Here is a 13,723-nt window from a genome sequence, read left to right as displayed (position 1 = left end):
AACAAATGTTTTCATTTTCATTTTATTCAAGGACATTTGACTCTGATTTTAGTCAGGACTTAAATACAAGTTGTGAATTACACGTGAACTTGACAGCTCTTGAAATCTGTCATCTGTTTACCATACTAGAAAGTGACATCACATACATATCTGCTATCTGAATAGAAGTCTTTAACCACAAATCATATGATGTCCCCATTCCAGTACGAGACACATACAAAACCGACCAAATGTAAGCTAGATCATTTATATATCTAGCTTGTGACAAAATATGACTTCTATATATTATATGATTCATGAGTTTCAAAAATAGATTCTATTAAACGATGACGTGATAATTTACTTAAGTCACACAGCAGGTATATCGACTTGTGATGTACATTGTTATGAATAGTTCACTTCCTATTCCAGCATATATATATATCTAGCTTGTGACAAAATATGACTTTCATATATCATATGATTAGTGAGTTTCCAAAATTGATTCTATCAAACAATAAAATGAAACTTTACTTCAGTCACACAGCAGCCATATCAACCTGTGATGTACATTGTTATGAATAGTTCACAGCCTATTCCAGCATATATACAGACAAGCATACTGAATGAGGTGAAAAGATCTTTCAATCACAACCAAACAGATTCTAACTACATGTATGATCATTATACCATATTTGCTGTAATAAGCAGATAAAGGCGTGCTTATAAGAAATAGAAAACATAGGTTATGACAGAAAAGTTATGTATAAGCTACTTTTCTGTGAGATGCATTCCCAGGGGAAAAGGTGGGTTCTCTTACAGAAATTTTATTCTGGAGCATATACAAACAGATGGGACAGAGTGAAAGGTGTAGGTGCAAAAGGGAGCATTCTATCATTTATATAGAGAGGCGCTTACAGAGGGAAAGAGAGTTATTAAGGCAAATATATAAAAGTAGTCATTATCTCTGGGGTAAAATGGGTAATACATAACATGTATTGCAGAAATTCCAATTTCATCTACATATATACCTGGGAACATACCCATCCAGGTAACAGAAAAGATTTTGTCTTTCACATCCAACTTTCATTATAAATAAATAGAAAGATTCTTCAGTTTCATTATAAAAAGTGATATCTGTAGATATTGTACAAGTGATTAGCACATAGCTATACACATATCCATGAAATATAAAATTACATACAAGAGTTCAGAGTATGGTGATATGCAGTGTGTAAATTTCAGACAAATTATATACATATGTACAATTTTGACTCATGCAAGTCAAAATACAACTGACAAGTACATTCTGCTGCTGCCTTTTGGGTAACCCTAACATAATGGTGGATTTATCTTTCTAATGAAACATTCATTTCATGGGAACTATTTTATGAAATTTTCAACAGCAGTCTAAAATATATTTTATAGTTATGTGTGCAGATCTGTTGCTGATGTAATCATTAATATCTGTGCTAATAGCCCTCTGAGGAACCACAGCTAAGGTTTCCATACTTATAATCCAGATATTACATTATGTACCAGGAGATACAGAAAGGAGGTCAGAATGTGTGCTCGGCCTGATCACATTGTGTGTCTACAAAAATATCAACATGTTTAACTCTTCCACTACCAAAGTTGTGATGTGCAATGTACTTTTGATTGCTGATTGCACAACATCGACTGTTACATGGCATCTCATAGCATATAATCTTCTGTACAATAAAACATGTTTTGTAAGAAACCTTTTCTAACCTCTTACTATTAAAACAATGAAGAAAGTTTTACAATGTTAAACAGTAAGAAAAAATGTGTGGGTCCCATAAATGGGTATTTGTCAGGTTGTATTGAACACATCATATTTTTAAAGTAATCAGTTTATTGTTTCTGTGTGGAGGCTTTCAGGACTTAGGTTTTGTTTCCTGGTCGCTGACATTTCGAATGTATATGGCATCCTCTGGTATATCTTTAATCTCGTCCGCCTCGTACATGTAAGAGGTAGCTATAGCCAAAGCCTGTCCATCATTGCTAAAGGCCAGGGAGGAGATTCCATTGGGATATCTGAAATTATGGTAAAATATTTACTGTCTACCCCAATATTCACTCGGTATTAAGGAAGCAGACTGACACATGACATGCCATAATATATGTACTGTTGAAATTTGCATATAAAAGCAAGTTTCATGTAAATCAAGTGCTATTTAGGAAAACCATTGCATGGAAACATGCTTAAGAAGTCAAGTTTCATCTAAATCTATTGCAATTTAACTTGTTCACCCTGATAGGACTTAAGGCGTTATGGGTCATTTTTGGCCTCATAATAAGTGAAAATTTCAACTTGAATTTATTTACCATTTTCTATTATAAACCTTATATTGGTTAATTGAGGCTATCTTTCTGAGTGCATTTATTAAGCAGAAATAGCCAAAATATGGTGTTTTTGGACAGTTAGCATGCAGAAATGAAAGCCTCTGCATATGACAAACAAAACTGGTAACTGGTATGACAATGTTTAAACATGTCATTTTTGTTTGGTGCATGCGCAGGCTTTCAAAAATTGAAGTGTTTATATAATTTCCTTCAAAATGGCAAATTTTTCAACCAAATTGAGCACAACAGACAATATTCAATGATAAAATGCGGGTTTATGTCTCTCTTTGTAATGTTATTATCATATCTCCTAAACCAGTTGTCGAATGAATTTTGAAACTTCATATTTGCGTTCTTCATTTATTAAAGTTAACAAATATAACAACTAATTCTAAATCACCAACAAGGCCATAAAAAAAGACCCTTAACGCCCCTAGTCCTTTCATAATGAACTATTCCAACCTTTGAATTGGAAGAGTTCAAATGTGTCTTCATGGGTGAATGAGTTAAGGAAACCACTGCATTGAAACACTCAACATCTGAGATGGTGGTCTGCCAATTAGTTTTGCACAGGTTTTGTTTAATGTCAAACTTCAAAAATTGAATTTGACTATTAAGTTCCATGTATAATAAATGGATGGACAGACATTGTACCATAATACATCAGGATTTCTCTCCTATCCATATACAAGTTGGTAAGTGATGGAGCATCAACACCAAACATCCCGTAAATGTACATTTTATAGTTAACATTTGTTTACATATTTCCGATGGCTAGGCCTACCGTCATCATAACTGTTACAATTACGGAACCCTTGGTATTGATGCTCCATCACTTACCTCCTTGTAGTTATCTCCCTTTGGTGGAGATCTACTATAAAGCCTTGGTATTGATGCTCCATCACTTATCTACTTGTAGTTATCTCCCTTTGGTGGAGATCTACTATTAAGTCTTGGTATTGATGCTCCATCACTTACCTCCTTGTAGTTATCTCCCTTTGGTGGAGATCTACTTTAAAGCCTTGGTATTGATGCTCCATCACTTACCTACTTGCAGTTATCTCCCTTTGGTGGAGATCTACTATAAAGCCTTGGTATTGATGCTCCATCACTTACCTACTTGTAGTTATCTCCCTTTGGTGGAGATCTGCTATAAAGCCTTGGTATTGATGCTCCATCACTTATCTACTTGTAGTTATCTCCCTTTGGTGGAGATCTACTATAAAGCCTTGGTATTGATGCTCCATTACTTACCTGCTTGTAGTTATCTCCCTTTGGTGGAGATCTACTATAAAGCCTTGGTATTGATGCTCCATCACTTACCTACTTGTAGTTATCTCCCTTTGGTGGAGATCTACTATAAAGCCTTGGTATCAATCTCAGATTTCTCCACCAGTACATAGACCGACCACTACCCACAGGACGTTTGATCTCTTTGCCCAATAATTGTATTGGTGTACCAATACTTTTATTTATTTCTACTCCTATCTCTTGTGAGCAATTTGAGTAAATCTGTCTTTTCATGTTTATAATTGTAATTGCGAGGTGTAGGTCTTCGGCTTTGACCAGGGTGTGTCATATCCACCAAGTAATTTATGTACTTATAAACTGAATTTAACCACTATTCCAATGGTAGAAAAAAATCCATGTGACACAATCCTTGATGCTATTGGCACATGGATTTGCAATTACAATTATTAACATGAAAAGACAGATAAACTCAAATTGCTCAATATATTTCACATAAAACACCATGCTTGCTTACCTATGGAACTGACAAAGGCGTTTCTTGTTGAATCCGTCCCAGATATTGACGAAGCCGTCAGAGCCTCCAGACGCGAAGGTGTTGTGATTCGTATGGAATGCTATGGCATTGACTGGGTAGATAGATTCCACTCCGTTTTCCTTTATCCGGTGACATTTGAAGGCATACTTTTTCTTCTGTACTTCGGGACTTGGGTCAAGGTATTCCACAGCTACACGACCTACAGTACAAAAAACATCCAACATCGTTTTAAAACAAAGAACAAATATCACAACTCTGAAAAATAAATAAAACTGGTAACATTTTGACAAGCATAAATTACTTGTTGACAAGCAGGACAGTTGATGCCTAGTCTGAACTGGACTTTTATCTATTTTCATATATCTATTTTCATACAAACATTTTACATTCCCTGCACGTTTTTAGCATGCATTTCATACTGTTAAAAAGTTTCAAAAACTCGCTAAGAGGTACCCGTATTGAAAGCAGTTTTTCGCCAGAACCAATCCACCTGTAGTATGTATACCAAGCGATCTTTATGACTACATGCTAACAACTGTGTTAAGAAATTTTTTTAGTAAACATTTGACTTGAAATGCAGAAATTGGTGGTACTGTATATTATAAACTATTTAAAGGATGTGACAAGGTTTTCACATGTATTGTTAAACTAAAACATGTAGAACAAGGCTTTGTTAACTATTTATCTATCAGTCCTTTTCGGGTACCTATTATTACCTTCTATGGAACTGAGTACATATCCTTGTTTGTTAGGGAAACATCGAATACAGCGAGTTTGGTACTTGAGACTGGATTCTCGCCGCTGCTGGACATAGCCCATGTTACGAAGATCCCAAACCAATATCCTGCGACCTGCTGTTCCAACCACCAGCCGGTCACCACACACTGACATAGTGTACACCTGCAAAAAGTCAAAGCATAGTACCACAAAACTGTTACCACATACAGAGTGTAGTCATCATCAAATACAGTTGTGCAGTAGGTATCATGGTTGATATATATATATAGGAATGGCCTGTGAATAACGACGATTTCATATTTAAGCTTTTATCTTTCTTAAGTATGTTGTCATGTTTCAGCAAAGTATTTATCGTTATCTATTTATCTAAGAGTAATGGACACATCATTCAACTAAAATTGTTTTTAAATGACCATAATCGTGTTTACTGTAGTTTTACGTTCATACACATGTACATACTGTAAATGCAGGTAAAATGTAAACAATGCAGTCTTACATATTACCAGTTACATGTTAATTACCAGCTGGTAACAGGTACATGTTTTGTATCACTTGTCAACCCTGAAGGAGTTATACAATTTCCACACAAAGAGTAACAGACACAATTAACACAGGTAAGTCTGGTTGCGTTTTGATAACTGTCAAAAATCAATCGACCCTCATCGGCGATCGACTACATTCAATTCACTATGGTTATTTCGTCCGTTGTGCGAAACCACAACTGTAGAACCACCAGTCAACAAACACACAGAGAAATCAACGGAATGAAGAATGGCTCATAGTATATATATTGTCCTTTCTAATATTTGACAGAGTACACCTACTACAAGTCAAAATCTAATAATACACCAGCCAGAAATACATTTAAAAGTATTTGTAAGACTCAACAAGTTTTGGAAAAACCATCAGTTCAAATTTGAGATGCAGTGATATCTGCACACCTGATCATACCTATTATTCAAGCGCACCGGAAATGTAAATACAATCAAAGTTTTTAACTTCAAAACACGCACTAGGAAGCTATAAGGCTTACCATTGGTACACAACTATGTGAACTATGTGAATATAATTCCTTTTGACAGCCACAACAACATCAAGGATTTGACAAGACTTTCTACACATGTACATAATCTACAGTCTTGGTACAGTAATTTTGATACCTTATCTGGTTGGCTGAAGGAGCCTGCCCCACACGGTGTACGGGGGTCCCACAGTTTGACTGTCGAGTCCCAGCTGCCAGTGATGACCACATTAACACTGGGACAATACTCCACACACCGCACTGCAGCGTCATGTGTTCCTACCGTGGTCCCTGATGATGATCACAAATAAAAAATGTTATTGTAGCATTTTATTACTAGTGTTGGACTCTCTCTTGTTCTTTTTACAACACTGAAAGACCAGATGCCTAGGGGTCTTTAACCCTTTCAGCCCTATGTAACTTTAGTAGACTCTACCATGCATTGACCTGGATGCGCTCATTATGGTCTAAAGTGGTGTAAGGGTTAATATAGCACACCTCTTCATTTTTTATTTACAATATGCCAATATAGTAGTTCTATCAAAAGTATTATTATAGATCATATAACTAATAAGAGAGAAATACTGTATTAAGTAAACACCATTATCGGTTTGTCAAAGCAAGATCAACTGTACTACAACTACTGAAAGTCATTGATAACTGGACTGAAATTCTCGACCAAGGAGGATCAATCCAAACTGTGTATTTAGATTTTATGATGGCGTTCGACACTGTACCACACAAACGCTTAATTGTCAAATTACATTCATTTGGACTATCGCCCGAAATTATAAGTTGGATACAATGTTTCATATCAAATAGGGAACAAAAAGTATCAGTAAATGGTGAAGTATCGAATTGGATGGATGTTACCAGTGGAATCCCTCAGGGCAGTGTCCTTGGCCCATCATTATTTGTAATATATATTAATGACTTACCAGAAACAACAAGAGGCCCATGGGCCTTAACGGTCACCTGATATATTTATACAGAGAGTTGATTTTGTTTTTAACATGAACAGAAATATTATTCAAAGTGACAAAAATCAATAAAACCACCTTACTCAATATCTAACATACAGATTTCAGACTAAAAAGGATTTGAAACTAGCACCTCTGATTCTTAACAAGGAAAATGAAGAAATTTTAGCACACTGACTCCTTTGAGCCCCAGCCTACAGCCCTTGGGGGTAGAGCTGGCTCAAAATGTAATATTCAAAGTATCATATTTGCCTCCCTTGAAATTTTTAGTCAATTTGACCCTTTTTGGCCCCACCCATCAGACCCGGGGGTCAGTCAGGGCTGATATGTGCATACTATCAGACTGCTACCTTATACTGATAATGCTTACCTAAATTGAATTACTTCCAATGGCAATTAAACAAATGTTGGTCCAAAATGTGATTTCCCTATATAAACTATAGTAAAGTTTACCCCCTCCCCAGGGGAAAACGTGAGACCCCAGGGGCAAGAAATTCACAATTTTTGTAAAGCACCATAAGACCCTTCCATCTATGAAGAGTATTTGATTCTACCATATCTGGGTCTTAAGAAGAAGATTTTTGAAATTTTAGTCAAATTTGACCCTTTATGGCCCCGCCCCTCAGGCCCCTGGGGGCTTGGGACTAAACCGGCAACCGTTTTTGTTGACCTTTGTCCATGGAAGGTTCCTCCAACATTTCATTGAAATTGGTTCAGTGGTTTTGGAGAAGAAGTCGAAAATGTAAATTGTTTACGGACGCACGACGGACGAAGGACGACGAACGACGACGGACAAAAGGCGATCGCAATAGGTCACTTGAGACTTTGTCTCAGGTGCCTTAAAAAAAAATGAATACAGCGCCACTTTATTTACGCAAAGACACCAATGAAGGGAGAATAAAGGTCATTTTGGAAAACGTTAACAAAGAAAAGGATCTTGGAGTAATCACAGATAACAAACTTAAATTTAATGATCATAGACATGAATCGGTAAACAAAGCAAACTGCATTATATATGGGGACCATGAGAAGAACATATACATATTTAAAAGCATCAACGTTTTGTCTGCTGTATTTTGTATGAAGCAGTCTTGGGACCACATCTGGAATACTGAGCTAGCATATATGGAATCCATACCTATAAAAGGACATTAACAAAATACAAAGTGTACAAAGGAAAGCCACAAAACAGAAACCAGGAATAAACAAGAGGCCCAATGGGCCTGCATCGCTCACCTGTTATTAATCTAACACTTGTAATCTTAAGATTTTAAAAGAACCTATTAAAAGATTTAAACATATGACGCCTCTGACCTTGATTGTTGAACAAGGACATTAGGTTGAAAGTGGATCAAGGTCAATCATTTGAACTAACATGGTAGTCCTTCATCCCAGCATGCTACAGGACCAATTTCAGTACCCTTGGCCATTTGGTTATTGAGAAGAACTTGTTTGAAGATTTTAATGACATCTGACACCAGTGACCTTGAAAGTGGGTCAAGGTCATTCATTTGAACAAACTTGGTAGCCCTTCATCCCAGGACGCTACAGGCCCAATACCAGTACCCTGGGCCTTTTGGTTATTGAGAAGAAGTTCTTTGAAGATTTTAACATATTTGACCCCTGTGACCTTAAAAGTGGGTCAAGGTCATGTATTTGAACAAACTTGGTAGCCCTTCATCCCAGCATGCTACAGGCCCAATATCAGTACCCTGGGCCTTTTGGTTATTGAGAAGAAGTTGTTTGAAGATTTTAAGACAACTGACCCCAGTGACCTTGAAAGTGGGTCAAGGTCATGTATTTGAACAAACTTGGTAGCCCTTGATCTCAGTAAGCTACTGGCCAAATATCATCTTCCTAGGACTTAAGGTTATTGAGAAGAAGTTGTTTGAAGATTTTAAAGACATCTGACACCAGTGACCTTGAAAGTGGGTCAAGGTCATTCATTTGAACAAACTTGGTAGCCCTTCATCCCAGCATGCTACAGGCCCAATATCAGTACCCTGGGCCTTTTGGTTATTGAGAAGAAGTTGTTTGAAGATTTTGAAGACATATGACACCAGTGACCTTGAAAGTGGGTCAAGGTCATTCATTTGAACAAACTTTGTAGCTCTTTATTCCAGCATGCTATTGGCCAAATATCATCTTCCTAGGCCTTTTGGTTATTGAGAAGAAGTTGTTTAAAGCAAAAAGTTGACGCCGGACAGACGGACGACGGACGGATGCTGCACCATAACATAAGCTCACTTGCCCTTCGGGCAGGTGAGCTAAAAACTAAGTTATCAAGACAGATAAAGGATTTTAAAATTACCAACTTTAAAACATAGAAGATTACGAGGAGATATGATCCAGGTTTATAAACTAATACATGGATACTATGACTCCTTAGTAACAGAAGGCTTTTTAAATATAAACGAAAACAAACGAACAAGAGGTCATAGTCGTCCACTTGAAAAAGGAATGTCTAAATTGAACTTAAGAAAGTATTCCTTTCAAGAAAGAGTTGTCAACCATTGGAATTCCCTGCCAAATCACACCGTCACATCACCAACAATGAAACGTTTGAAGCCCGTCTGGATAAGCATTGGGGACAACCAGAATGTTTTTTTAATCATGAAATTGACAATAATAAACTTATCCACTGTTGGGGCGTCAGCCTGGAGACCAACCATACATATGATCTGGATATATAGGCTTTTGCCTGCATCCAGTATTATTATGTCACTATAAGCTAAGAACAGGCAATAAAGTCTTTTCATTTAACTCCCATTTCATTTCATCAGAGTTAAATATTTAAATTTGAATTGATTTATTCAATTTCAATAAATAACACTTATTTAACAAGGGATATTTCTACCTCTTTTCCACCGTGGCCTATACGATGTGACTAAGTAAAACAAATTACACACAAAAAGCATAATTTTGGGGGAAAAGGATTTTTGTATTGATTTTGTGAAAATACAGCAGAAACTATTCAAAGCAAGAGGCCTCAATAGACTTAAATATAGTAATACATTTTGAAAAATTCTGGTAACAAACAACTTAGGCTGTTTTAAATTTTATGAAATGTGTTGTACAGTAAATTCATTACAATTGCTATAAAGAAATGATACATACCTGAATTTGTGTTGAAGTCAAACATCATGACGGTATTGTCCAATCCCCCACTGTAAGCATGTACAGCATCCTGTAACAAACACCTTAGCTTTACTTAGACTGAATTAAAATTGGCAATACATTTAAGTTTGCTCTGCTCAGGAACAAATGCAAAATATCAATTTCTTGTAAAAACAGAGTGATTTACAGTAGCTAGGTTTCTATATGTAACAAATCTTTGCTTTGAACAATGTAAAAAGTAATTGCAACTTTTTTGCAATTTTTAAGTTGTATATTTCCTATTAAATTTAAATCTACCTGCAAGATTTTCAGTAGATCCTTGAGTAATATCTTTTTGACTCAAGAATTTGAAAGGGCATGTCTATTTACAAGTGTTTTGACTCTTCAAATTGCAGTGAAAATGTTATTTGACTTCTGAAATAGCTAAATGTTAAGGGTCAATTGAAGGCTGTGTACACTGACATGGAAGCAGCAGTCTAGAACTGGAGCAGGATGGTGGTAGGATAGCCGCATATTATTGGCAACAACATCATACAGACGAACTGAAGTGTCCCAGGATGACACCAGCAAAAACTGACTTGAGTTAGGACCAAATTTAGCAGCTGAAATTCCATCCGTTGGAGGATTCTTCAATTTGAACTCATTAGGTGTTTCTGCCATCTGAAATAAATAAGCATACATAACCAGTAATTATGAAATTTCAGTGTTTATATATATATATGTATTTACAGCACGACATTTAAATTCATCCATCGATTCAAATTCATATGTAATATACAACAGGGCTACAGCGATACATTAACATGATGATACGATACGTATCACGATGTTGTGTTCACGATACGATACGCATCACAATACAATGTGCATATTGTATAACAGTGAAAAGGAAAGCGAAAAAGATATGTTGCAAATTTTAATGGCAATATAACAACTGGAAATAGATTTGGTCCAAAATTGGCATGACTTAAAAAGTTTCATACATTCCACGTCGTCTGATGTGCATACCAAAGTGGAGCTGTCACTCGCCATGTTGGAATGGATATGACTTGACTAAATTCAAAACCAACAAATCCGGAAAATATCGCGGGTGTGTTGTGGTCTCCCAAAATATATCATTATGCAAAGTTATCAGTTATTGACAACATTATTTAAGAACAATTTACACTCCTAATAGAGCCAATAATCATCAAACCTGCCAAATGTTTCGGAAAGCTAGGCGACGCACTCATGATGATTTAGAGTGACAATTTACCGGGTATTTTAGAAAACACAGGCAAGGGTGACAAATAAAAAATAAAAATAGCAATGATTCAAGTTTTGCGTCTTATTTGCTACACTTATTGATCAGTGTTTTTGTTTTTTCCTTTTGCACCTTAGTATACGCTCTTTGGAGGGTTCCTCTAGTATAACATTGGTCAGCAATATGTTAATTTTCATACTCAGCAGGCTGTGTATAGCATATTTTTTTTAGATGTATGACCACACATTAGTCTGTATTTCAGTGATCAATCTACAATTTATTTTCATGGATCCTTTCAACTGTATTGCTTAAAACAATTGGTTCCACATGTTACACGTTAAATTTAAGTATTTCCAGAAATTCTATGAGTCCCATCAAAATTCTATGAGAATTGGATTCAAGACTCATATATATGTTGAATCATTCACTTTTCATTGTCCTTGTTATCTGATTCATCAACCAGCTGCCATGGGTACTTCCCAGTTTATCTATTTTATAACCTCATTTCTCCACCTGTGTCCAATATACAAAATGGTACCTGGGCCTGTTGCCCAAAAACTGTGAAAAACTGCTGTCAACACAAAATAACATTACAAATTCAATAGTCAAAGTGATCAGCAGTGAGAGCAGTACTGTTAACATTTGTGGAAAGTACTGACAAACGGTGTTTGGATTGATTCTATATCTAGACGACGGCTGTGAAAACCATCATATGTATGCATTGTTTCAGTCGTTAAGGATGGTTAAAAACATTATTTTGTCATAATCAATACACGACTTTCACAGAAACGAACTCGTGATATTTGTTGTACAGATATACCAAATGTATATTAAGTTAAAAGTACCAAGAGAATGCCAACAAAGTTCCTGTGCTTACTTTACTTTTATATTCATTCTTTTTCTTCTAATAATCCTAATACAGTATATCAGTCAGTACAGTACCAAAACCATTTCCCCACCTATTATTCTACTTCTTCTTCTTTCACATAAGGAACTTATCTGTTCCTTTGCGCATGTACGGATAAAAAATGGTGATAAAAAAATGATACATATATGTACATGACAGGAGAATGATTTATAGTTTGTAAAGAGTAATATTGACATACACAATTATACAAATTCAGGAATTTAATTTTAAAAAGTTTTCGACTCCTGGGCGACCCAGGGAGAACAGGTATATAAACACACAGTGGTAGCAAGTTAGTTAGATTCAGCAGAAATTAAGAGTATGATCCTGTCTGTAATGCAGTGCATGTTTATGGGAGGATTGGTCGAGTGGTTAACACTCCGGCCTTCCAAGCAGGCGGCTGGGGTGGGTGTTGCGGTATCTGTGCTGTAGCATTCAAGTGATGTGGCACTATAAATGATACCGTTGGAAGCACAGTCCCACTACAAACGGAACACAATACATCTCCAGCACACACACATATGGAGCTAGTAGCCATAGGACTGGTAGTTAGAGCCTGATAAGGGAGCTCCTGTGAATTTCTCAATATTGTATTGATTAATATATATGCTAATTGTATTGACTGTATAAAATTGTATATATATGTACTGTAAAGTGGCTTATGTTAGCTAATAGGGCGCTATATCAAATGTTGTATATATTTTTTTATTTATGTTCCTGCTACTGCTGTTGGCTGGGGTAGAAGGGGGGATCCCGGAGGGGCTTATTCAGTTGATGTGGATTTTACTTGTTAAGGCTACATTTAAGGGACTCTAGCGAGTCCTTTGTAGCTAAGGTTGCTGGGATTTGATTCCAGTCCATGACTATCCAAGGGAAGTGTTTGTAGCATTCATTGTTGATGAATATCTTAAAATATATGTTTGCCTCTGGTTGGGGCGTCATAGGTTTGTAATATATGGTCGGTCCGCACTGCTAGTAGATTGTTTGCTATTTTGTAAAAGTTTACTAGTCTGGCGTTCTCCCTGCCCTCCTCCAGTGATGGCCATTCTAGCAATTTCAGCACGTCAGTGACCGGCCCTCAGTGACTGCTCTTGGTGTTCTGGAGTAATAGTCATTGAAGACATACCTGGATGCTCTACGTTGGACAGATACCAGTTGGTTGATGTGATCACTGGAATAAGGGTCCCAGGCTGAGCCACAGGTGCTAGCAACGATTAATAGGGGATTCTTATCCCATATAAATCGTTGCATTGCTAGCCCCTGTGGCTGAACTGGCACATGTACTCTAACATTCTATAGTCTACATATGTTACAGGCATTAGTGAGTCTGACTTTTTATCCGCATGCATGGTAATATAACGTACATTCAATAAACAATTCATATTATTTTTTACTTACCGTACTATATATACGATTTGTAAGTGTACCAGAAAATCGTTGAATGCCGCGTTTTCAAAACCGGAAACAATAATTCGATTATAAGTTAAAGACGGAAGTCGTTTTATTTATTCCGGAGATTAATAGATTAAAACCTATTTTATTTCTTTTGTTTGCTATTTTGTATTTTATAATTTTAAATATTTAT

The 13,723-nt window shown here is 36.3% G+C and overlaps 1 protein-coding gene across 1 annotated transcript; it reads right to left on the bottom strand.

Annotated features, from left to right (window-relative positions):
- Positions 1 to 8: 8 nt before the first annotated feature.
- LOC110466403 (mitotic checkpoint protein BUB3-like) lies at positions 9 to 13,615 on the bottom strand. Its single transcript, XM_021522856.1, has 7 exons — positions 13,537 to 13,615; positions 10,451 to 10,648; positions 9,989 to 10,058; positions 6,031 to 6,182; positions 4,849 to 5,032; positions 4,112 to 4,331; positions 9 to 2,037 (listed from the first exon to the last, which is right to left on the bottom strand). Exons 2-7 carry the CDS (start codon positions 10,646 to 10,648, stop codon positions 1,878 to 1,880), a joined length of 984 nt encoding a protein of 327 aa, XP_021378531.1. The 5' UTR covers positions 13,537 to 13,615; the 3' UTR covers positions 9 to 1,877.
- Between the last annotated feature and the right edge of the window lie 108 nt (positions 13,616 to 13,723).

The sequence above is a fragment of the Mizuhopecten yessoensis genome, unplaced genomic scaffold, assembly GCF_002113885.1.
Source record: "Mizuhopecten yessoensis strain PY_sf001 unplaced genomic scaffold, ASM211388v2 scaffold11133, whole genome shotgun sequence".
NCBI classification, from domain to species: Eukaryota; Metazoa; Mollusca; class Bivalvia; order Pectinida; family Pectinidae; genus Mizuhopecten; species Mizuhopecten yessoensis.
The sequence above is the reverse complement of the archived record's forward strand: the minus strand, read 5'-3'. Positions and strand labels throughout refer to the sequence as shown.

Excerpts from the sequence above, each read along its gene's own strand:
- LOC110466403 (XM_021522856.1), bottom strand. The coding sequence starts at position 10,648 with ATGGCAGAAACACCTAATGAGTTCAAATTGAAGAATCCTCCAACGGAT. Across the intron at positions 6,183-9,988 it reads TGACTTCAACACAAATTCAG|GGACCACGGTAGGAACACAT; the intron begins GTATGTATCATT and ends GATCATCATCAG. Across the intron at positions 2,038-4,111 it reads CGCCTTTGTCAGTTCCATAG|ATATCCCAATGGAATCTCCT; the intron begins GTAAGCAAGCAT and ends CCATAATTTCAG.